The sequence below is a fragment of the Molossus molossus genome, unplaced genomic scaffold, assembly GCF_014108415.1.
Source record: "Molossus molossus isolate mMolMol1 unplaced genomic scaffold, mMolMol1.p scaffold_m16_p_10, whole genome shotgun sequence".
NCBI lineage: Eukaryota > Metazoa > Chordata > Mammalia > Chiroptera > Molossidae > Molossus > Molossus molossus.
The window spans coordinates 92728455-92750709 of NW_023425345.1; the positions used below are offsets into that span (position 1 = coordinate 92728455).

Here is a 22255-nt window from a genome sequence, read left to right on the forward strand (position 1 = left end):
TTTGTTGTCGGTGTCTATTGGTTATGTACACATGCATATAAGTTCTGTGGTTTATCTCCCCCCCCCGCCCTCTTCTGACGAATGTCAGTCTGTTGTCTTCGTTTTTTTTAAAGTCACTCTTTTTATAGTTATCCCTCCACCTCTGTAGTCATTTGAGCTGCCCCTAAACTTACTGGAAGAACATTATGACAACCACCTTTCCCCTCAAATGAATCGACACTGTTGCTAGTCTTACTGAGGCTAGTTAGATAACAAAAAAGTAAATAGTTTTCGGATTACTAACATTTGTACTTATAAATGATGGGCCTGCTGGTGGCTCATGGACCAATGAATCACCGGGTTGATTCCAGTCAAGGGCACAAACCTGGGTTGCAGATTCGATCCCCCACTCCTATTGGGGTCTTGCGGGAGGCAGCCAGTTGATGTGTCCCTCTCACATCGATGTTTCTCTCTCTCTCCCTCTCTCTCTCATACTCTCTGAAGATAAATGGAAAAATATCCTCGGGTGAGGATTAAAAAATAAATAAAAGATGGGCCTGTTAAATAAGAGCTTGGAGCAGTGACTTCCAAAGAGAGAGCGGGAACCTGGGTGGAAGAGTCAGTCCTCCAAACGGTGATGAAAGGAAGGAAGGGTATGCAGAAGCCGTCTCAGAGAAGAAATCAAGTTCAGAAGAGGAGGAAAAAAACCGACATTAAAGGGAGCAGGGAAGTCTTTCTTAGACGTTGGCCTGGCAAGAGAAGAGAAATGTATTTGGAGTTCTTCCAGCCAGACTTAGTCCCTGTGTAGAGAACTCTGCCAGTCTGGAGGCCGACACATGTTTTTGGAGGCATCCCTGGTTTGTGCTGGAAACAGAGTGTAGGCTGAACTAAAGCAAACTGAAGGTATCTGTAAAATAGGGATAGATTCGTTAACCTGTGCCATGGAAGAAAAGCTGTCACTGTATTTCTCTGCTTGTGTGTCATGATTTTACTTTCAGGTCTCCCAGCAGGTTCAAGTGAAGCAGCTTTGTCATGGAGATGCTGCCCCGTGGAGAGGTGCGGGAAGAATGCTGCAGAAGTGATTACAGACAGCATCTCTGATCCCAGGGCACAGGTCTTCCAGAGGAAACCTGCACGCCTTTCCTAGAGGCATTAGAAGGGTTTCCAAGCAGCAAAAGCATCCCAGGTGAAATTGCGGGGCGTTTCTGTACAGGGGCTTTCGTAGGCTGCATTCTGCTAGAGATAAATGTCACTTGATGAATTGCATGATTTGGTATGGCTTCTTGGGGATATGCAGGTGATGGAGAGAACATGGTCTCTGCTTTTGCACAGTAATGTACAACCTGAGGAGAAATTCCGTAACTAGTATTGAGACTGCTCTTAGGAACTGTTCTAGATTTCAAGCCAGTTTTTTCTGGCTCTTCAGAGAACTACCAGATTTTTTCCCCCCTCTAGGACCATGGCTGATAAAACCCAGGAGATTGGTGGCATCCATTTCCCTTTTCCCTTCACACCCTATTCCATCCAGAAAGACTTCATGGCAGAGCTATACCAGGTTTTGGAGGCTGGCAAGATTGGGATATTTGAGAGTCCAACTGGCACTGTAAGTATGCATAGTCAGGCCCAAGAGGGCTCCTGGGGACCCCAATTACAACCAGTCAGAAGCAGCCTAGCATGCTTATTTGCCCATGCAGAGGTTTCTGTGGTTTGGAGTTGGGCAAAGTAGTTCTCTCAGCTTATCTTTCTGAGTAATGCTCACTTCCCTCTGTTAAATTGTTAAACACATCCCCAGGTTCTACGGAAAGTTAGGCTAAAAGCAAATAAGAATTTGAGTGGCCGTGGAAGCATAGCACTGAACCTTTCCAGAGTTTTCTGGGCACACACTGCTTTGATGTTGGACAACATAGAAATTACTTTGGCTTAGTCACAGATTAAACATATTGGTTTACTCTCCAGGAACTAGGTTACTGATTGCTGGAGGGATCCAGTCAAGGACCCCTGCATTTTTTATTCTTGGCTTGGAATGAAGATTTTTTTTTTAAATTCCTACCCAAGGACATTTTTTGCATTTATCTTCAGATAGAGCGGGAGGGAGAAAGCGAGAAACATCGATGTGAAAGAGACACATCAAGTGGTTGCCACCCACATGACCTCAACTGGGGCTGGGGAAAAACTGCAACCGAGGTACATGCCCTTAACAGGAACTGAACCCGGGTCTCTCTGGTCTGCGGGCCGAGGCTCTAACTGCTGAGCTAAACCTGCCAGGGCTGAATGAGGAATTTTTTAGTTGTTGGCCACTGAGGATTGCTAGGGCTGTAGTAATCAGTTCCTACTTCTCTCTTGTATTTTATTATCTTTTATAGCAAGAGCTATGATAGTGAAATGTATGTGTTGAAGGTCCCTCAGCTAGGCTGTGAGCTCCTGGAAGATAAGGACCTGGTGGTCCTCACCTCTTTGTCCTTATCATCTAGCAGAACTTGGCCCATTTGGCCCACAGGAGGCTCCTAATATGAATGAATGAATGAATGAATGAATGAATGAATGAATGAATGAAAGAAAGAAAGAAAGAAAGAAAGAAAGAAAGAAAGAGACTCATTCCTTTCCTCTCACTTGCTAACGGAAGCATGTCATGCTCTCTTGAGATGACATCATCTCCTGGGACATGAAGAGTGCGGACTGGGGTATTGTATTGTTTCATTTTTGTTCTTTCATATATATAGTAAGTGGGAGAGAGTAAGTCCTGCCCATTAACAAAATGTGGGGCATGAATATAATGTGCAGAGGAGTTTGTTGTTTTAAAAAACATTATTCTACTAGCATTTTTACCTTCCATTTAAACCCAGTGCAATATGACTTCTTCCCCTGCCATCTCACTGAAATATTTTTTAGGATCAGTAGTGACTTCCTGGTTAATAGATCTGAGTATCTCAAGTCCTTATTCTGACCACTCTTTGACGTTTGACATTGTTGAGCATATCCTCCTCCTTTGTTTAAAGCAATATAAAAATTTTCATCAAAGTATAATGCATGTTATTTACAAAGTCAAATTTATCGTTCTGGCTGGTGTGGCTCAGTTGGTTGGAGCATTGTGCTGTGCACCAAAGGGTTGTGGGTTTCATTCCCAGTCAGGGCACATACTCAGGTTGCCGGGTTGATCCACGGTTGGGGGGCTTGTGGGAGGCAACTGACTGATGTTTCTCACATTGATGTTTCTCTCTCTCCCTCTCCTTTCCCCTCTCTCTAAAATCACTGATAATAATAATAATAATACAAAAGAACATATCCTTGGGCGAAGATATTAAAAAAAGGTCAAATTTATCAAATTTAGTTCTCTGGGTAGGTGCTTTCAATTCTTTTGTCTGTTTCTTAAGAAATATACTTGCACAGCACATTTTGAAATGCTAAGCTATCTGCTGCCACTTCTTGATTTATTGATTTTAGTCATTGGTACCTTCCTCTTGTGTTGAATAAGGTGTAACTTTCTTACTGTTTCTATTCCTTCCCTCTCCTGGTGTAGTTAGCTGTTTTTAGTCTCTGCTAAGTCATTATACCGTGATTATTTTTTCCATGAATAATTTTGTTTTTCTAGAGGTAATAATTACCTTTTAAAAGTTTGTTTAGTTTTTAATATACTTACGCCAGTTCATCACACATCATCCAATATGATACAGGTCTCCATGCTATCCACATGTACAGTTGGCCTTTATATGTGGGTTCTGCACCATGGATTCAACCAACTTCAGATAAAAAATATTAGGGGAAAAAAGCCACCTTGTTGCTGACATGTACTATGTAGTTAGGCCAGTGACAGTTGCTGAACACGTACAGACTTTATTCTTGTCATTATTCCCTAAAAATGTGTTATAGCAATTATTTATATAACATTTGCATGAAATTAAGCATTATAAGTAATCTAGACATGATTTAAGTATACGGGAGGATGTGTATAGGTCATGTGCAAATGCTAAGTCATTTTTTTTTTTTTTAATCCTCACCTGAGGATATTTTTTCATTTATCTTCAGAGAGAGAGAGAGGGAGAAACATTGATTTGAGAGAGAAACATTGTTGTGAGAGAGACACATCGACTGGTTGCCTCCCACACGACCCAGACCAGGGCTGGGGACTGAACCACAACCTAGGTACGTACCCTTGACTGGAATCGAACCCTTGACTTATTGATCTGCAGGCCAACGCTCTAACTGCTGAGCCAAACGGCCTGGGCGCTAAGTCATTTTATATCAGGGTCGTGAGCAGCTGCAGATATTTGTACCCTTGAGGGTCTTGGAAGTAACTGCCCGTGGATCCTGGGGGACAGCTGTAGAGCATCCCTGTGAAACTTTCCTAAGTGAAGAGTATCTTCCACTTTTTAGAAGCTCGCTTTCTGCCGCTTTGTTTACAAAAGACCTCAGTTTGCCTAATGGGAACTTTCAGTAAGCGTGGGATACCTGTGTTCCATACGTAAAACTCTTGTCTTGGTCTGCTAGAGCTGCCACAACAAAAGGCCATAGACTGGGTGGCCTAAATGACAGAAATTTATTTTCTCGCAGTTCTGGAGATCGGAATGTCCAAGATGAAGGTTGCAGCAGGGTTTGGTTCCTGGTGAGGACTCTTCCCGGCTCTCAGACTGCTACCTTCTTGCTGTGTCTGCACGTGGCCGAGAGAGATACCACCAGTTCTCAGATCAGGGCTCTGCCTTTATGACCCCACTTAACCTTACTCACCTCCTCAAAGGCTGTTTCTCCAATATGGTCATGAGTGGGTTAGGGCTTCAACATATGAATTGGGGGGCGGGGTACATTTCAGTCCATAGCAATAATCAATTCCATTTTAGCCTGGAGTCTTCCTTGAAGTCCTCCCTCCATCTGTTCTAATCTCAATTAGTTGTTCCTTAGACCTGCTTCACAGCTATTGCCCTGCAATTTCCCTTTGCTTACTATTTTTTTTAAATTAACTTTTTTGAGGATGTTGACATACAGGGGTGGGCAAAAGTAGGTTTACATTTGCAAGTATGTGAAACAGTTTCTTCTTGTATTATTATTATTTATTAATTACTATATTATTTTTCATACAAATAACTGTAAACCTACTTTTGCCCCACGCTGTATAAAATGTACCCCTTTTAAGAGTACAATTTCAATGAGTTTTGACAGGTGTAAGTACCCATATCACCACCACCACGATCCAGATGCAAAACATTTCCATGACCCCAGAAAGTTCTTTGTAAGAGAGAAACATCAATCGACTGCTTCCTGCATGCCCCCCACTGGGGATCGAGCCAGAAACCCGAGCATGTGCCCTGACCGGGAATCAAACCGGGACCTCTCAGTCCATGGGACAACGCTCAGTCCACTGAGCCACACGGGCTGGGCTGACAGCCAGTATTCTTGGGGGTGTCCTGGAGAAGCGGCATTGGGCACACAGTCTCACTTCATGCTCCACCATCAGCCCAGCCCGTTCCCCGTGCTCCACTCGGCCTGCCGTCTCCAGGGCCCTCTTGCGCAGCGTCACCAGAGAAGAAACTTCCCATCTTCTATGAGGAGTGGGGATGCCACTTGCGGATCTAATTATTCCTTAAAAGCAGTTCAGTCCATCCTTTTGTTTTCAGTGCCATACCTTAGTCCTGCTGGTTTCTGGGCCTTTCTGGGGGGAATCTGGGGAGACCTGTGTCGGCACCTAGGCTCAGTGTCCTTCACTCTAAGTCAGTTTTATTTCTCTCTTTCTCTCTGAAAGCTTGTTACTGTCCCTTCCACTTTCTTTGTTTTTGTGGGCGTAAGCCTCTTTTATTTCTTTGCTGTAATTATAGTGTGTTTCAGAAGAGGATGTGAAAGAGCACGTGCTCATTCCACCCTCTTTAACCTGGAGGCCCACCTCCTCCCTCCGCTCTCTCCGCCTTAGCCCCCTGCCCATTCCGGGCATCCTCTTCCTCCACGCAGCCCTTCACGTTGCTGCTCTCGGTTCTGAGACCTCATCTGTGTACTTCAGTGACCTTCACATTCGAGGTTTTCCACATCGCACCCCTAAGAGCTCCCTCCTGTCCTTGTGCCCCGTGGCCTGCAGGGGTGCCATGCTGTACAGGCTGTGCCTCACCTGCTAGTCCTCAGCTGCCCGTTCCCCCCTTTAGAAAATAGGTGATGCCTATTTTCCCTTTAAGAGTCGCCTCTTTAAGCCTTTCAGGAGCCTGCCGCATTGAGTTGACCTCTCGCCTTGTGCCCACCGTGCCTTGTAAAGCAGTGCAGTCCTGGGAGTCCTAGAACCTGGGTCCGTGTGCCGCAGGCATCTGAGAAGCCCTTCACGTCGTGTTTAAGTCTGTGCCTGTGGGTACTTTCTAGCGAGCTCTTTGTTCCCAGGATCAAGCCCAGTGTTTGCTACGATGTAGGTGTTTAGAAGGAATGAATTTACTTGTCTCTGCATAAATTATTTTAACTGTTAGCCAAACCCCCAGGAAATAGCACTGAACAATGCTAGGTGTACTGTGGGTACTTTATTAAGTTTCATAACTAAGGTGGCCATTTGGTTATACATCCTTTTAGAATGTTCCAGTCTTAACATTTTTGTGGTCTCATCACAGAATATAGACCTACAGGGCGTCAATGATCTTTTTTCTTGGTTTTCCCGCGTACCCATCATTGTTTCTGGAAGATAACTTTGACCATCCCGTCAGAAGCTTCCTCAGCTGGCTTTCAGGAGGAGGGTGCTGGCTCTCTTACCAGCATTTGTCCCCGGGCCATTGTTATGGGGGACGGGCCATCCTTATGGGGGCCGTCTTTCCTGCTCCCAGCTTGATGGCAGTTGAAGCTGACGGCTCCGGTTCCCAGGTGGCATAGAACAGCTGCCCCGGGTTTTCCTGGAGACTGCTGTCTGCAAGTCTTTGCCACTCAGTATTTGTCAGAAACAGACAAATGGAACAGATGGGCTTTTGTCAAGATACATGAGCCCTCCGTTCTTCAGAAGTATCTGTCAGTCTGTCACAAGGCCTTCTGAGAATTTGATGAACACTAATAGATCCTCATCTCAAGTTAATAATGATTTTATTATGACTTAATAATAGCAAAATTAAAAAGAGGCTCCAGTTGTTCATTGATGTACCAGGTGTTCTTCTAATCTTGGTGTAGGTATTAACCTTTGTGTATGTTAACGGAATGCTTGCAGCAGCTCTAAGGAAGGACTTGCTGTTATTCCTGTTTTGCGTTTGTGGAAATAAGCCTAGAGCGGTTAGCCTGAGTTCACAGAGTTATAAGTGGAGGAGCCAGTCTTTGGCTGTGGCGTCGGAAGCTTCAACCACTACATTCTGCTGTTTCCCCCAGCTCTGGACGCACAAGCGTTTTCACCTGCAGTTCATTCAAGCCCAAATTAGGTTCAGAACCCCGTTCTGGATACTCCGAGATCACCCCTGGGTTAAGCAGGCTTGGGGAGCTGATGGCCTGGACCTGAAGGTATTGGCCCCTACGGAGACACACCTGCCGTGAACTGCCCTGTGGATGCCAGAAGCAGCAGCTTTGTGAAACATGCAGCAGCCTGTCTAGGGCGCTGGTCTGTGCTGCTGCTGTAACATCCCACAGACATGGAGCCTAACCAGGAACGTGTTCTCTCAGTCTGGAGGCTGAAGTCTGGAGTCACGATGTGGCAGGGTTGGTTCTTTCTGAGGCTGTGAGAAGGATGTGTTCAAGCCCTTCACCTGGGCTTGTAGGTGGCTGTCCTGGCCCTGAGGTTGCCTTCTGTGCGTGCCTCTGTGTCCATATGTCCCCCTTTTATGAGGACGCCAGTCATACTGGATTAGGGCTCATCTCATCTCAACTAAATACATCTGCAGTGACCCTGCTTCCAAGTGAGGCCATGTTCTCAGACACCGGGGTTTGGGACTTTGACATATGGATTTTGGGGGGGACACGATTCAACCCATAACACCGGGAAAATTTCGGTCTTTAAATCAAGAATTGTGTTCTTGAGAGCTATTGGTTTGCTTTGGCAAAGTTTTGAACAAGGACTAGGGGCTGATCTTGTTCTGCCTGCACACTGGCTGCCTTAAAGGTAGAGGCAGGTGTGGCCGCCCCTCATGGGTGGGATTTCATGCTCTGCATTTTTTTTTTTTTGCCCTAATTCTTTTGGGGGCTATTTATATAATTTCTCACTTCTAATTATGTTAACTTGTAGTAGTTATGTGTAACCTTAAGCTACTTTAAATTCTTTTAGGAACAGTGAGTTGTATAATTAAGCAGAGGGCTTCGTTTTTTTATTCTTTCGTCCTACTTTTCCTGGCTATTCTCTTGCTAATTCCCTTCCTTTCCTTCCTCAGGCTGGTCTTAGAGTACTCTCTGATAGTTAAAGTCAGGTGTTCCTTGAAGCTTTAGAAAAATGGCAAAGGTCATTTGGGAAGCTTTGTTTTTTTGTTCTCTATTTCTGAAAATAGGTTTATTTCCCCTGTAGGGAAAATCCTTAAGTCTTATTTGTGGGGCCCTTTCCTGGCTCCGTGACTTTGAGCAGAAGAAGCGGCAAGAGGAGGCACGGCTCCTTGCAACGGGAACTGCCCCCTCAAATGAAGGGAAGGACCAGCCCCCATTTATTTCATCCTCGTGTCAAGAGACCCCAGACACCCTGAAGCCTGCTGGGGAACCTGACTGGGTTACTCAGTTTGTGCAGAAGAAAGAAGAAAGGGACCTGGTGGACCGACTAAAGGTGGGATCGGGGTAACAGGAAGTGGGAGTGACCCAGGGACAGGACTTCAGTGATGATTTGGGGTTGGTTACAAGGTTCAGACGTCTGTGTTCTTCGCCTTTGCAGTGCCTCTCAGCCCTCCCGGCAGCTGATGTCCGCAGCCTTCTCTAGACAGGGGTTGGCGGTTCCCATTCAGTCCCACCTGGGAAAGGGACCCCCCTCACTGTTGCCATTGGCAACATGGTTTCGTGGCTACAAACTCAACTAAGGAATGCATTTGATTGAGAGTATGTGCTCTGGGAGGGGTCACAGCCTTCCTGCAGTGAGCCGAGGCTGGGACTGGGAGCAGCCGGGTCTGGTGCTGAGTGCTGGCCAGGGGAGAACGGCCGAGTGTGCAGAGGCACTAGGCTGAGCAGCTCTAAGAGGCCTGGTTTGGGGCTTCCTGCAGGAGTCTCCTTTACGGCTTTTTCCCCCGCAGAAGGAGCAGATCAGGAGGAAGAAGCGAGAAGAACGCCTGTGGCAGCTCCGTCACAATACACAGCTCAAGTACGCAGCCAAGCGTGAGGTGGGTGTCCTCTCCCGGAGCGGCCGCTTGGGGCCCCGAGGTGTGGCTGCTTTGGGTGAGTGCCAGGACCTGCGGCTCCTCTCCCTGAGCCCCACCGGCTAAGTTCTTGTCGCCCAGTGGTTGGGAGCTTGAGCCGAGGTATTGGTACCTGGGGCACTGGTACCAGTAAAGCAGCAAAGCCCGCGTTACTGGCCCGTGTGTGTTGTCCTTGGGGATAGCCATACGGAGGCTGACTGGGGGGGAGGTGGGGGCACCAGTACTGAGCTTGTTCTCTCTCCCCGCCTGCAATGCTCCTGTACAGAGACAGGAAGAAGTAGAGACCGAGCATCTCCTCCGCCTCAGCAGGGACATACTGGCAGCGGGAACAGAGGCCGAGCCGCTGGAGCAGCTGGCATCCGGGGAGGAGGAGCTGGTCCTCTCGGAGTACGAGAGTGAGGAGGAGAAAGGAACCACTAACGGGTGAGACGGCGCTTCCGCCCAGCACTGCCCTGCCGTGGGCATGTGAGGCCGCTGCTTCCTCGTGCCCAGAAAGAGGCAGGTTCTTCGGCACCCTTCGGGCATCTGAAGGGTTGGAATGCCAGCCACTGCCTCTTTCCTCTCGGCCAGGCTCCTCCTTCAGGCGCATGCGTGACAGTGACAGTGATGGCCAGCCCTCTCTGCCGGGCACCGGCTGCACGGGTTAACTCCGTTACCCTCACAACGGTATTTGTGTCCTCCCTTTACACCCGAGGAAGCTGTGGCCCAGCACGGTGTGGTGCCTTGGCCAGGGCCACAAGGCCGGGCAGCGGGGAGCTGAGACTTGAACCTGCCCGCCCAGCTCTAGATCTCAGGTTCTTAAGTACTAAACTACGCTGGGTAAGGTTTGTGACCTAAACCATCAAGGTAGCTGCTGTTCTTTTCACGATAAGCCGCCTGAGGGTCCAGGTTTATAGGTTTCTAATTTATGGGCTGTAACATAGCGGGAACCAGGAAACACAGCAACTCGGCTCATTCTGGACCACACTGCCCCTCGTGTGACCCTCCTTTGTTATTCATGTGGCACATTTCCAGATGCTGTGGACAGCGAGGGAATGAGACAGGCATGGCCCCTGTCCTCAGAGAGCTGTGTTCAGGGGAGGGAGACAGTCAATACTACTGTACAGGTGAAAACAGCCCTTACTTGCAAGTGGCACATCTACCTATGAGGGCAGGAAAACAGGGTGCAGGAGTGGCTGTGGGCTTGCACCCACAGGTGGAGAAGTCAGGACAGACCCTCTGAGGAGGTGGTGTTTGAGCCGAGGCCCGAGGGGTGAGAGAGCCATGGGAAGACCTGGGAGAAGAGTCCTGGTCAGACACCTGCGAGTACAGTGGTCTGGAAGCGGAACGGGCTGCTGTGTTCGAGGAGCAGAGGGAAGGCCCATGCGCCGAGCAGTGAGTGGTTGAGGAAGAGACAGAGAAGGAGGCAGAGACGAGGAGCTGGCGGAGAGGGGCTGGCTGTTACTCGGCGCCGTGGGAGGCTAGGGGGGATTTTAAGCAAGGGAGGGACTTGCTCATTAGAAAGGTCATTCTGGCCTTGGGGTTCAGTGGCTCTTCTCTAAGGCGTGAGTGTTTCTACAGATAACCCTGTTAGGCCCCCAGCGTGGAAGAGGTCTTTCCTGCTCCTCTAAAGGTAACAACAGGCCCCATGTGCCCCATGTGTCATCAACACCGTGGTCACTGTGTCTGTTGGAAGTAACTCCAAGGCCCGAAACCTTTCGTTGAGTCTCGTGAAGGATAAGTCCACACTCCACAGACACCCTGCGTCCCAACCGCCCTGACTTTTCACCCTACTTTATTGGAATACAATTAACATGACATGTAAATTTAGGAGCACAGTGTGATGATTGGTAATATGTATGTATTGCAAAATGATCACCGTAAAGCTAGTTAACACATCTTACCTCACGTAAGTAAGAGGGGTGTGTGTGCATGGTGAGAACTTTTAAGATCTGTTCTAGCAACTTTTAAGTACATCATACACTATTATTAACTATAGTCACCATACTGTACATTGTACATTGGACCCCCAGAACTTTTCATCTTATAACTGGAAGTTTGTACCCCTTGACCACCTTCACTCCCACCCCCCAGCTAACACCAGTCTACTCTGTTTCTATGAGTTGGATTTTTTAGATGCCACAAATGAAATCATACAGCTTTTGTCTTTTCTCTGTCTGACTTATTTCTTTAGCATAACGCTCTCAAGTTTCTTCTATATTGTTGCAAATGTCAGGATTTCCTTCTTATTCTGTGGCTGATAAATGTTCCCCTGTGTGTGTTTATCACATTTCCTTTATCCATTCATCCCTCAACAGACACTTAGGTTGTTTCCACGTCTCGGCTATTGTAAATAATGCTGCGTGAACGTGGGGGTGCACGTATCTCTTTGAGATACTGATTTTATTTCCTTCAATTAGGTATCCAGAAGTGGTATTACTGGATCATAATGATAGTTCTTTTTTTTTTTAAATTTTTTTTCCTTTATTGATTTTAGAGAGAAAGGGGGAGAGAGAGAGAAAGAGAGAAAGAAACATCGATTGGCTGTCTCCTGCCTGTCCCCCACTGGGGATCAGGCCCACAACCTGGGCATGTGTCCTGACCAGGAATTGAACCGGCGACCTCTTGGTGCATGGGTCACCGCTCAACCACTGAGCCACACCAGCTGGACCACATGGTAATTCTATTTTTACTTTTTAGAGGAGTCTCCATGCTGTTTTCCATAGTGGCTCCACCAGTTTATATTCCCACCAACAGTGCACAAGAGTTCCCCTTTTTTCACAGCCTTACTAACACTTATTATTTCTTGTCTTGGTAATAGCCCTTCTAAACAGTTGTGAGGTGGTATCATTGTGGATTTGATTTGTGTTTCCCTAGTGACTCGTGATGCTGAGCATCTTTTCATGTACCTGTTGGCCATTTGCATATATCTTCTTTGGAAAAATGTCTATTTAAGTCCTTTGCCCATTAAAAAAAACATATATATCTTTTATCCTCACCTGAGGATATTTTTCCATGTATCTTTAAATAGATTAGGAAGTAGGAAGAGAGAGAGAGAGAGACATCAATGCGAGAGAGACACATTGACTGGTTGCCTCCCGTGTGACCCTGACCAGGGCCGGGTACGAACCACAACCGAGGTACATGCACTTGGTTGGAATCAAACCCGGGTCTCATTGGTCCAAGGGCCGACGCTCTAACTGCTGAGCCAAACCAGCCAGGGCAAAAAATATTTTTATTTTAGTGTTTATTTTTTTAAATTGATTCTAGAGAGAAAGAAAGGTAGAGGTGGAGAGAGAGAGAAACATCATCGATAGGCTGCCTGCTGCATGGCCCCTACTGGGGATTGAGCCCGCTACCTGGGCATGTGCCTTGACTGGGAATCGAACCAGTGACCTTTTGGTCCATGGAGCTACGTTCAACCAACTTAGTCACACCTGCGGGACCCTTGGCCCATTTTTAAATTGGATTATTTGTCTTTTTTGCTATTGAGTTGTAGGAGTTCTTTATATGTTTTTGATATTAAGCCCTTATCAGATACATGGTTTACAAATATTTTCTCCAGTTCTGGAGGTTGCTTTTACATTTTGTTGGTTGTTTCTTTTGCTGTACTTTTTTAAGTTTTATTTTTATGTATGTATGTATGTATTTATTGCAATTTGATTACAGAAATATTTATTTTTAAATTAGCACTTTATGTATTTAGAAAAACAGAAATGTGAGGAAGCTTTTCAGTAATGCCACTTGTTTATATTTGCTTTTGTTGCTTGTGTTTTTGGTGTCACGTACAAAAAATCACTGCCAAGATGAATTTAACGTTGGAGCTTTTCCCCTATGTTTTATTCTAGAGTTTTACACATTCAGATCTTACACTTAAGACTTTAATCCATTTCTAGTTAATTGTAGTGTAGGATAAGGGACCAGTTTCATTTTTTTTTTTTTTTATCCTCAGTCGAGGACATTTTTCCATTTTTTGTTCAGATAGAGCAGGAGGGAGGGAGGGAGGGAGAGAGAGAGAGAGAGAGAAACATCGATGTGAAAGGGACTCATCGAGTGGCCACCACACGCACAACCAACCAGGACCGGGGACAAACTGCAACCGAGGCACACACCTTTAGTGGGAACTGAACCTGGGTCTCTCTGGACCGCAGGCCGATGCTCTAACCACTGAGCAAAATCAGCCAGGGCAGTTCTTTTGCATGTGAATATCCAGTTTTCCCACCACCATTTATTTAAAAAAAATTTTTTTCTTTATTGATTTTAGAAAGAGATGAATGGAGAGGGAGAGAGAGAGAGAGAAACATTGATGAGAAAGAACATCAGTTGGCCACCTCCTGCGTGCCCCCCACTGGGGATCGGGCCCACAACCTGGGCAGGTGCCCTGATCAGAAATCAAACCGGCAACCTCGTGGTGCATGGGTCGTCACTCAACCACTGAGCAACACTGGCCGGGCCCCATCACCATTTATTGAAGAGACTATTTTTTCCCATTGACTCCTGTGTCAAGTATTAGTTTACTATACATTACGGATTTATTTTTCATCTGTGTGTCTGTTTTAATGCCAGTACTATACTGTTTTGATAACTATGATTTTGTAGTACAGTTTGAAATCAAGAAGTGTGATGCTTCCAGCTTTGTTGTTCTTCTCAGGATTGCTTTGGCTACTTGCAGTCTCTTGGTTCTATTCGATTTTTAGGTGGGTTTTTTTTTTCTATTTCTGTAAAAAATGCCACTGGAAACTTGATAGGTATTGTATTGAAGATGGCTTTAAGTAGTATGGACATTTTAGCAAAATTAATTCTTCCAATCTATAAACACAGGATATCTTTCTGTTTACTTGTATCTTTTTCAGTTTTTTCATCAATGTTTTGTAGTTTTCAGTGTAGAGATCTTTCACCTCCTTAGTTAAATTTATTTCTAAGTATTTTATTGTTTTTGGTGCTATTGTAAATGGAATTATTTTATTTATGTATTATTATTATTACTTTTTAAAATTCTCACCCGAGGATATCCTTGCATCCATTTTCAGATAGAGTGGGGGGGTGGAGACAGAGACAGACATCAGTTGGCTGCCTTCTGCACAACCCCAACTAGGGCTGGGGACCGAACTGCAACTGAGGCACATGCCCCTAACCGGAGTTGAACCTGCAACTCTTTGGTTCATGGGCCGACACTTTAACTGCTGAGCCAAACTGGCCAGGACTCCTTATTTCTGTTTCAGATAGTTTGTTAGTGTATAGAAATGCAACTGATTTTTTTCTTTAATCCTCACTCGAGGACATTTTTCTTCAGATAGAGCAGGAGGGAGAGAAGGAGGAAGAGAGAGAGAAACATTGACGTGAGAGAGACACATTAAGTGGTTGCCACCCACACAACTCCAACCAGGGCCAGGGACAAACTGCAACCGAAGTATGTGCCCTTAGTGGGAACTGAACCCAGGACTCTCTGGTCTGTGGGTTGATGCTCTAACCACTGAGCAGAACCAGTCAGGGCCAAATGATTTTTTTTTTTTAATCCTCACCCAAGACCGTGCTTAGAGAGAGGAAGGGAAAAGGAGGGAGGGAACAAGAGAGGGAAGGGGAGAGAGAGAGAAACATTGTTTAGTTGTCTTCCATACATGCCCCTACTGGGGGGTTGAACTTGCAACCCAGGTATGTGCCCTGACTGGGAATTGAACCTGTACCCTTTTGGTGTACAGGATGATGCTCCAACTGAGCCACTCTGGCCAGGTGCAACCGATTTTTGTATGTTGATTTTGTATTCCGCAACTTTACTGAATTGATTAGTTCTAAATTTTTGTTAGAGTCCTTGGGGTTTTCTATATATAGGATCATGTCATTTACAAACAGATAGTTTTACTTCTTCCATCCTGATTTGGATGTCTTTTATTTCTTCTTCTTACCTGATTGCTCTGGCTAGGATTTCCAGTACTGTGTTGAATAGGAGTGGTGAGAGTGGGTATTTTTATCTTCTTTATGATCTTAGAGGAAAAGCTTTCAACCTTTCACTGTTGAGTATGATGTTACAACTGTGGACTAGTCATATGTGGCATTTATTATGTTGAGGTACATTTCTTCTATACTCAGTTTGTCAAGAGTTCTTATCATGAAAGGATGTTGAATTTTGTCAAATGCTTTTTCTGCATCTGTTGAGATCATATAGTATTTATCTTTTGTTGTATTAATTTGGTGTATCATATTTATTGACTTGCTTACGTTGAACCATCCTTGCATTCTAGGGATAAATCCCACTTGAATACGGTGTGTGATCCTTTTAGTGTGTTGCTGAACTTGGTTTGCTTATATTTTGTTGAGAATTTTTGCATCTATGTTTATCAGGAAAATTGGCCTGTAGTTTTCTTTCTTGTAGTGTCCTTATCTGGCTTTGGTATCATACTGATGCTGGTCTCATAAAATGAATCTGGGAGTGTTTCCCCCTCTTCAGTTTTTTGGAAGAGTTTGAGGAGGATTGGAATTTTTTCTTTAAATATTTGGTAGAATTCCAGTGAAATCATCTGGTTCTGGGCTTTTCTTTGTTGGTACTCAGTGGCCTGCCTTTAAGCTCAGATTTCAGGACCTGGATTCATACTAAAACGTCTGTCCCTGCCCAGGGCTGAGATGTCCAGACTGCTTTATGCATCCCACTTGTGGGGAGATAGAAGCAACAAGTGCTCCATGAACCCTTTCCCATCTGCCTCCAAGCCTGCTTGTCCACTCTTCTGCCTCCTCTAGAGCCCCTTGGGAACCAGGTAAAGAGCTTGAGTGGAGTTTCTGAAGTTAAAGAAACGAAGGGCTCCTTAGGGTCCAGCCCAGAGCCTTAATCCTACAGATGGGCATGTCCAACTTCTGATGTCCTCCCATTTGAGAGCACATGAGCCTCTCAGAACACAACCAATTCTGAGTGCAAGATGTTCACTCTTCATTTCTTCACACACCCAGCCTTGCACCAAGATCCTGCTGTTTGTTTACCATGTGATTTATTTTTATTGAATTTTTTTTTGAGAGAGAGAGAGAAAGGGAGAGGGAGACAGAGAAACATCAATGAAAGAGAGAAACATCGATTGGCAGCCTCCTGTATGCCCTGGGCATGTACCCTGACCAGGGATCGAGTCTGCAACCTTTCAGTGCACCAGACGACACCCAACCAACTGAGCCATGTGGCATGTGATTTAAATCTCGACCTTTCAGACAAAGCTGACTGAACTGTTCTTTACTGACCAGGAAGCCGACCCTACAAACAACTCCTTTTCTAATAGCACAAGGCAATGAGTGAGCATTTCTGCTTTGTTAAAAAAAAATTGAATTGCTACGTGAACAAAAAATCCGTATGATGGCCTTACCTTATATACAAGGTAGAATGTATCTGTAAAAGGATTTTGTGTTTTCTAAGGAGCTTAGATTAGTAATGTCTAAACATCCAGCCAAGTAGTGCAGGGCTGACTTACCAGCCCCCAGTGCTGATGGGCTCATTCCTTCCAGAAAGGGCAGATGGAGGCACGAAGGGAGCACAGATTCATGTGGTCGTGAGTGACAGCATCTTTTATTCACTCAGTCAGTCAGCTGCGGTTCACTCAGGAAATGTCATGGAGTTCCTGCTGTGTGCAGGCTGAGGGGTGGGGTGCTCCTCAGAAACGACACACCCAGGTCCTGCCTGTGGACATGATCGCGTGGTCGAGACAGAAGAAACGGTTTTGAATGAGATGAGTACCACAAAGAACAGGTGCAGGGACCGTGGCAGTGTGTCACAGGGCAGCCGAGCCTGCCAGGGGAGATTGAGGAAGGCTGCCTGGAGGAGGTGACATTTATGCAGAGATCTTGAGGTTGACTGGGAATTGGCTAGGTAAAAGGGGGGAAGGAGGAGGCAGAGTTTTCCAGGCAAAGAGCACAGCATGTCCCAGCCTCCGAGGTGACAATTTCTCTTGGAGCTGACAGACGTCCAGTTGCTGGAGGTTGCACCGCGAGGGGAGAGTAACCTTTGATGACAGACATGGATGCTAGGCTTTGGGAATACCACGCCCTTCCTCTGTCCTCTTCTGAGTGGCAGAGGAGGATGGCATTGGTGTCAGCCTGGGGCGTCTGACCGAGAGCAAACGAGCACCTGCTGCTTTGGTGGATCCTCGCTGCTGGACTGGGTCCGTCCCCTCGTGGCTCAGAGCTCAGTCCTCAGTTCCGTTCCTGTTGGTGTAGGTCTAGGGCTGGTCACTGGCATGTGGCAGATGCTCAGTAAGTGTGTTCCTAGTTGACTTGAGTTCGCTGAGAAGAATCTTTTTCTGTGTTTTGTCTTTCTGCCTCTCAGATTAGATGAGGATGAGGATGACCTGGAGGAAGAACATATAACTAAGGTAAGATGCCACGTCCTGAGCTTTCTGCTGTGATTGGTCTTGAGGCCAGGGCTCTCTATCCCTGGGGAGAAGGCGAGAGTCCCTCCAGCTGTTTCTCACTCTCCTGTAGATGAGGCGCCTCCAGCCCCCTGACTCTGTCTCCCAGATCCAGACCTTGGTCTCAAGGTGCTCACGTGGCAGGCTGGGCACCTGGGGTGACCTCTCCTGGGAGCGATGCCTGGGCTCATGCGCCCCAGGACGTTGAAGAACAGCCATGCTGGGCCAAGGATCCTGGGTTTCTCGGTGCCAGGGGCTAGGGAAAGCCGGGGCGGGTCAGAGGGAGAGTCCTCTGCCCTTGGATGTCTGATGGCATGCTCCTCTTTTGTTCATATTTTCATTTGTCTGGGAGCTGTGGGGCATTTGTGGTGCCGATAAATTCAAATCATTTGGTTTCATTCACGTAAGACTTCTGCTTTCTCTGTTGAAATGAGATATCCACCCCCCGCCCCCTTTTTTCATTTTCTCTCCTAAATCTTGGCGGAGTACAGAGAGCGAGTGTTCGGCTCGGCCTCCTCCCCCTTACTGCCAGCCCCGTCCTTGGGGAGGTGTGTGTGGAACAGCCCCTTACACACTCCCAGAATCTTAGGATTCCTTCCTCATCAAGAGTCACCACTCAGGGAAATACCCCTTCCTAAGGTGACCGAGCACGGGACCACTTGCATTAGTGGCTGAGCATGTGCGGTGGGAGGAGCCCCGTCTTGTGGGCGTTCTCTTGAACTTCAGGAGTTCAGGGTGAGGTGGGGAAGCCCTGGGCCCTGTATTTGCTAAGATCTGTGGGACAGGGTCACCTTGCTGTAGGTTGGGGTATTGGTGGCCACTCTGCCCATTCCCTCAGCCTGTCCGGCCATGGCATTCTTGATGTGCAGAGGATATTTGAGGATGTTTTTGTCTCTGAAATCCCCTGCTTTTCCTCGGAGCAGATTTATTACTGCAGCCGGACCCACTCCCAGCTGGCCCAGTTTGTGCACGAGGTGCAGAAGAGCCCCTTCGGCAAGGACACCCGGCTCGTCTCCCTCGGCTCTCGGCAGGTAGACGGAGGCTGGGCGTCTCGGCCCAGGTGCCATCTGCTCCCTTCCCTGTGCCTTCGTCTTCCTCTTCCAGGTGTAGAATGACGATGGGCCCAAGGCAGGCCGAGCAGGGGGAAGATGGCCCCTTCTCTGGCCTTCTGACCCTTCGAAGGAAACAGGAAGGCGGGGCTGGGAGGCCCAGTGGGCTGCTGTGTGTCATTTAGCCAGCCCGTTTCTAGAACTCTTTCTCCTCTGTCTTACAGAATCTGTGTATAAACGAAGATGTGAAAAACCTGGGTTCTGTGCAGCTGATCAATGACCGCTGCGTGGAGCTGCAGAGGCGCAGACACGGTAGCCAACTGCGCCCTTGAGCTAAAGGAGCCGCCTCTGGGGCCATCCTGCGGCCGTGGGCAGTCCTGGGAATGAGGGGCAGGAGGGGGCGTGGACCAGGGCCACGGGAAATACAGACAGTATCGTAGTGGCAATGGTTTCTTCCTAAAGATCCTCTCCTTGGGAAAAGGTGTTTTTGCTTTCTGGATCGTGTTAATTTCGAAACCCTGGTTTCAAACACAGAGTAAAATACCAGAGTGTTATGATGAGACCAGAATAAATAGTTCAGGGCGAGGGAGGATGTTGGAGACTTGACCTTGTAGGCCTGCTCCTGGCCCCAGGACAGTTTCCGTTCTTTCTGCCTTTGTCCCTGTACTGGTGCCACCCACAGAGAGCAAGAGCAGAGCTGAGGACGAGGAGCCCAAGAGGAGGAGGCGGGAGCCCCGGGCAGCCTGCCCCTTCTACAACTACAAGCAGCTGCAGCTCCTCCGGGACGAGGTCCTGCTGGAGGTGAAGGACATTGAGCAGTTGGTGACGCTGGGGAAGGAGGCTGCGGCCTGTCCCTATTACGGGAGCCGGTCTGCCATTCCAGCAGCCCAGGTGAAGACCACGGAGGGTTGGGCAGTTGCTCTCGGCTCTAGCTGCAGTCTAGGCCATGAGGGAGTTCCTTACTCCCTTACTTTGGGAAGGTGTCACCGGCCATGGTTGGACTGCCTGACGCTGCTCTCACGGCACGTGACCCGCCCTTCCCTAGTACAGAGGGTTGCAGGAGGCCCAGGCCCCTTGGTGGCTCTGGGCTGCAGGGGCTGTTGGCATCAGCTGGGGACAGCAGGCAGGTCAGATCCAGGAAGGAGTTGCTTTCCGGGTGGAAGCCACAGTGGGAGATGAGAGATGCCAGGGCCGAAACCGAGAGGAGTGGAGTAAGAGCTACAGAATATACACCTACATCCAAATGCCGTTCAGGGGGACTGTCCTCCTGAGCCTGCTGCATTTGAGAGCACCGTCTTCCAGGCTGGCCAGGTGGAGTACTATTTGGACAGAAAAAACTGCCCATTTGCCAGGTCAGAAATGATGTCATTGTTACTTGGTTGGTATGATTTAACTGTTCTCTTGCTAATTCCTTCGTTTGAGTGACTTTCGGAAACAGGATATTATTTGTGGAAACTTCCATAGACTCGAGAAAAGGTTCAAGTTGATTTTAAAAGCTGCAGATTTAAAAAGCGTCACGTGGCACTAACTGCTCAGCAGTCCGATACCCTGAACCCTGTGTGGTCTTCACAGCGGTCTCATGCCCGCCCCAGGGGCTGTTTTCCGCAGGGAGGGTCCGCGCTGGAGACACGGTGCCAGTATCAGGTGTCCTGCAAGTTTTATGCTCTTGACTTTTGAAGGCACTTTTCACCTCCTTTTTTCTTTTGTGGTCCCCTACTGAGAGCGCCGAGGCCAGTCCTTTCAAATTCTGCACGTGGGGGCACTGGGATCCAGAAAGGTTAAGTGATCACAGCACATGAGTGGTGGAACCAGTATTAAAACCGGGGTCTTAAGTTTCCCGTTTTCTGGATTTTCACTTTATCGATATTCTTTTAACTGGAAAATCGTCATCCTACCAGAGCCCCTGAAAATTTTATAGAGTGTTTTTATTTTTGGAATAAATGTTTATTCTACTCCAACCCCACTTCTTGACCTTCTTTGCTGTAGAGTTTATGAAGCCCATTTTGCAGATGAGGAAAATGAGGCCCCTAGAGGTTAAGTGACTTTCCCAGAATCCCACAGCCGGGCTCCTTCTGGTACACCGGTGGTTTTCAGGGTGTTTTGAGGAAACTTGGGTGCCTCAGGGGCTGCCTTGGGGGTGTGGACAAGGCTAAGCAGCAGAGGTTCCCTTCCTCCCCCCACCCCTGCCCGTGGTTCATTCAGAAGGCAGATCAGCTTTGCTTCTATGTTTCCTATATTGGACGTTCCCCATAAAACTTCCGAGGAGAGCCTGTTGCTAGAAGCACAGAGTGATGCTGTACTTTCTACACCTATTCTGGGCAGGAAATAAAATCCTTCCCACCAGGAGCTTAGAGCAGGCTGGGTGACCCTGCCGTAGGAGCAGTCCCGCCATCCTCTGGTGGCTGCCATCTCTCCTCCCAGGTGGTGGTGCTGCCCTACCAGATGCTGCTGCACACGGCCACCCGGCAGGCCGCTGGGATCCGGCTGCAGGGCCAGGTTGTCATCATCGACGAGGCGCACAACCTGATCGACACCATCACAGGCATCCACAGCACGGAGGTCAGCGGCGCCCAGGTCGGTCTGACTGCCTAGACCTGGGATTCCTCTGGAGTGGAGCTTGGTGGAGGTGCAGTGCGTCAAGGCGGGGGCCTCGTGAGGGCAGCTCTGCTCCGCAGCAGGTGTCAGAACTGGGGGATTCAGCTCAGACAGAGGGGCCCTTGGTCTTCACTGGCTTGTGTTGTCCTGAGTGTCTTCAGCCCAGGATGCTGCTGACAACTTCTCCATGACCCAGGATAATGGCTTGAGAGAAGCAGGGTCCTCGTGTAGTTGGGTATCATTATTGATACTGCTTTGGGGGGATTGACTTGAGAAATGCTCAAGATTTTTGAAAACCACGATTTATTTTTAACCTGTTACGTGCCATGCACCGTAGAAGATCCCTGATCTTCACGCCCAGTCTGCATCGGGCTGGCATTCCTATTTTACATGAGAACCCAGATTCAGAGAGGTTTAAGTGGTGCCTAAGGTCACACAGCTAGTAAGTGGGGAGCTGGGAGCTGGCCACTGGTTTCTGACCGTGAAACCCACATGACATCTCACCACCTGTGCTGACCAGTGCCTGGGTTGGCCTTAGGCCAGGATGTGACGGTTACCTTGAACTGTCACTCTTAGTAGACAACACGTCTTTTTCCAGCCCAGTAAAAACTAGTAGGGAGCTTCATTACCTGAGAGATTCGGCCTCTTGCTGTTTTCTTGGCTCAAAGTGGGCACTGCAGCTGAACCCACCTTCCTTCCCTCTGTCTCAGGTCCCACCAGCCTCAGGGCCTAGCCCACACTTCTGTCTGTACCCAGCCCCTCTCCTCGCCTTGACTGCCTCGTGTGTCCGGGGCTGGCATTTCCTAGGCACAACCGAACATGTCCTTGGCACAGCCCGAGGCCACTGGGCCGGGGCCTGGTCTGCCTTTACTCCCATTTCTTCTCTCCCCAGCTCTGCCAGGCACATTCCCAGTTGCTCCAGTACATGGAACGATACAGGTGAGCGACCACCTCCTGAGGGGGGAGGGAAATCCCGCTCTGCCTCAGCACCCCTAAGCCAGCCTCAGAGAGGGAGCACGTG

At 47.9% G+C, this 22255-nt stretch overlaps 1 protein-coding gene across 1 annotated transcript in view; it reads left to right on the forward strand.

Moving 5' to 3' along the window:
- Positions 1-970: 970 nt before the first annotated feature.
- The window catches only part of DDX11 (DEAD/H-box helicase 11), a 31766-nt gene continuing 10481 nt past the window's right edge, over positions 971-22255 (forward strand). Inside the window, exons 1-11 of the mRNA XM_036252460.1 lie at positions 971-1165; positions 1435-1582; positions 8405-8653; positions 9111-9197; positions 9499-9656; positions 17509-17554; positions 18514-18621; positions 18864-18951; positions 19322-19530; positions 21061-21213; positions 22127-22173. Of these exons, the coding sequence (XP_036108353.1) occupies positions 1439-1582; positions 8405-8653; positions 9111-9197; positions 9499-9656; positions 17509-17554; positions 18514-18621; positions 18864-18951; positions 19322-19530; positions 21061-21213; positions 22127-22173 (1289 nt within the window). The 5' untranslated portion in view covers positions 971-1165; positions 1435-1438. The remainder of the gene's footprint in view (positions 1166-1434; positions 1583-8404; positions 8654-9110; positions 9198-9498; positions 9657-17508; positions 17555-18513; positions 18622-18863; positions 18952-19321; positions 19531-21060; positions 21214-22126; positions 22174-22255) is intronic.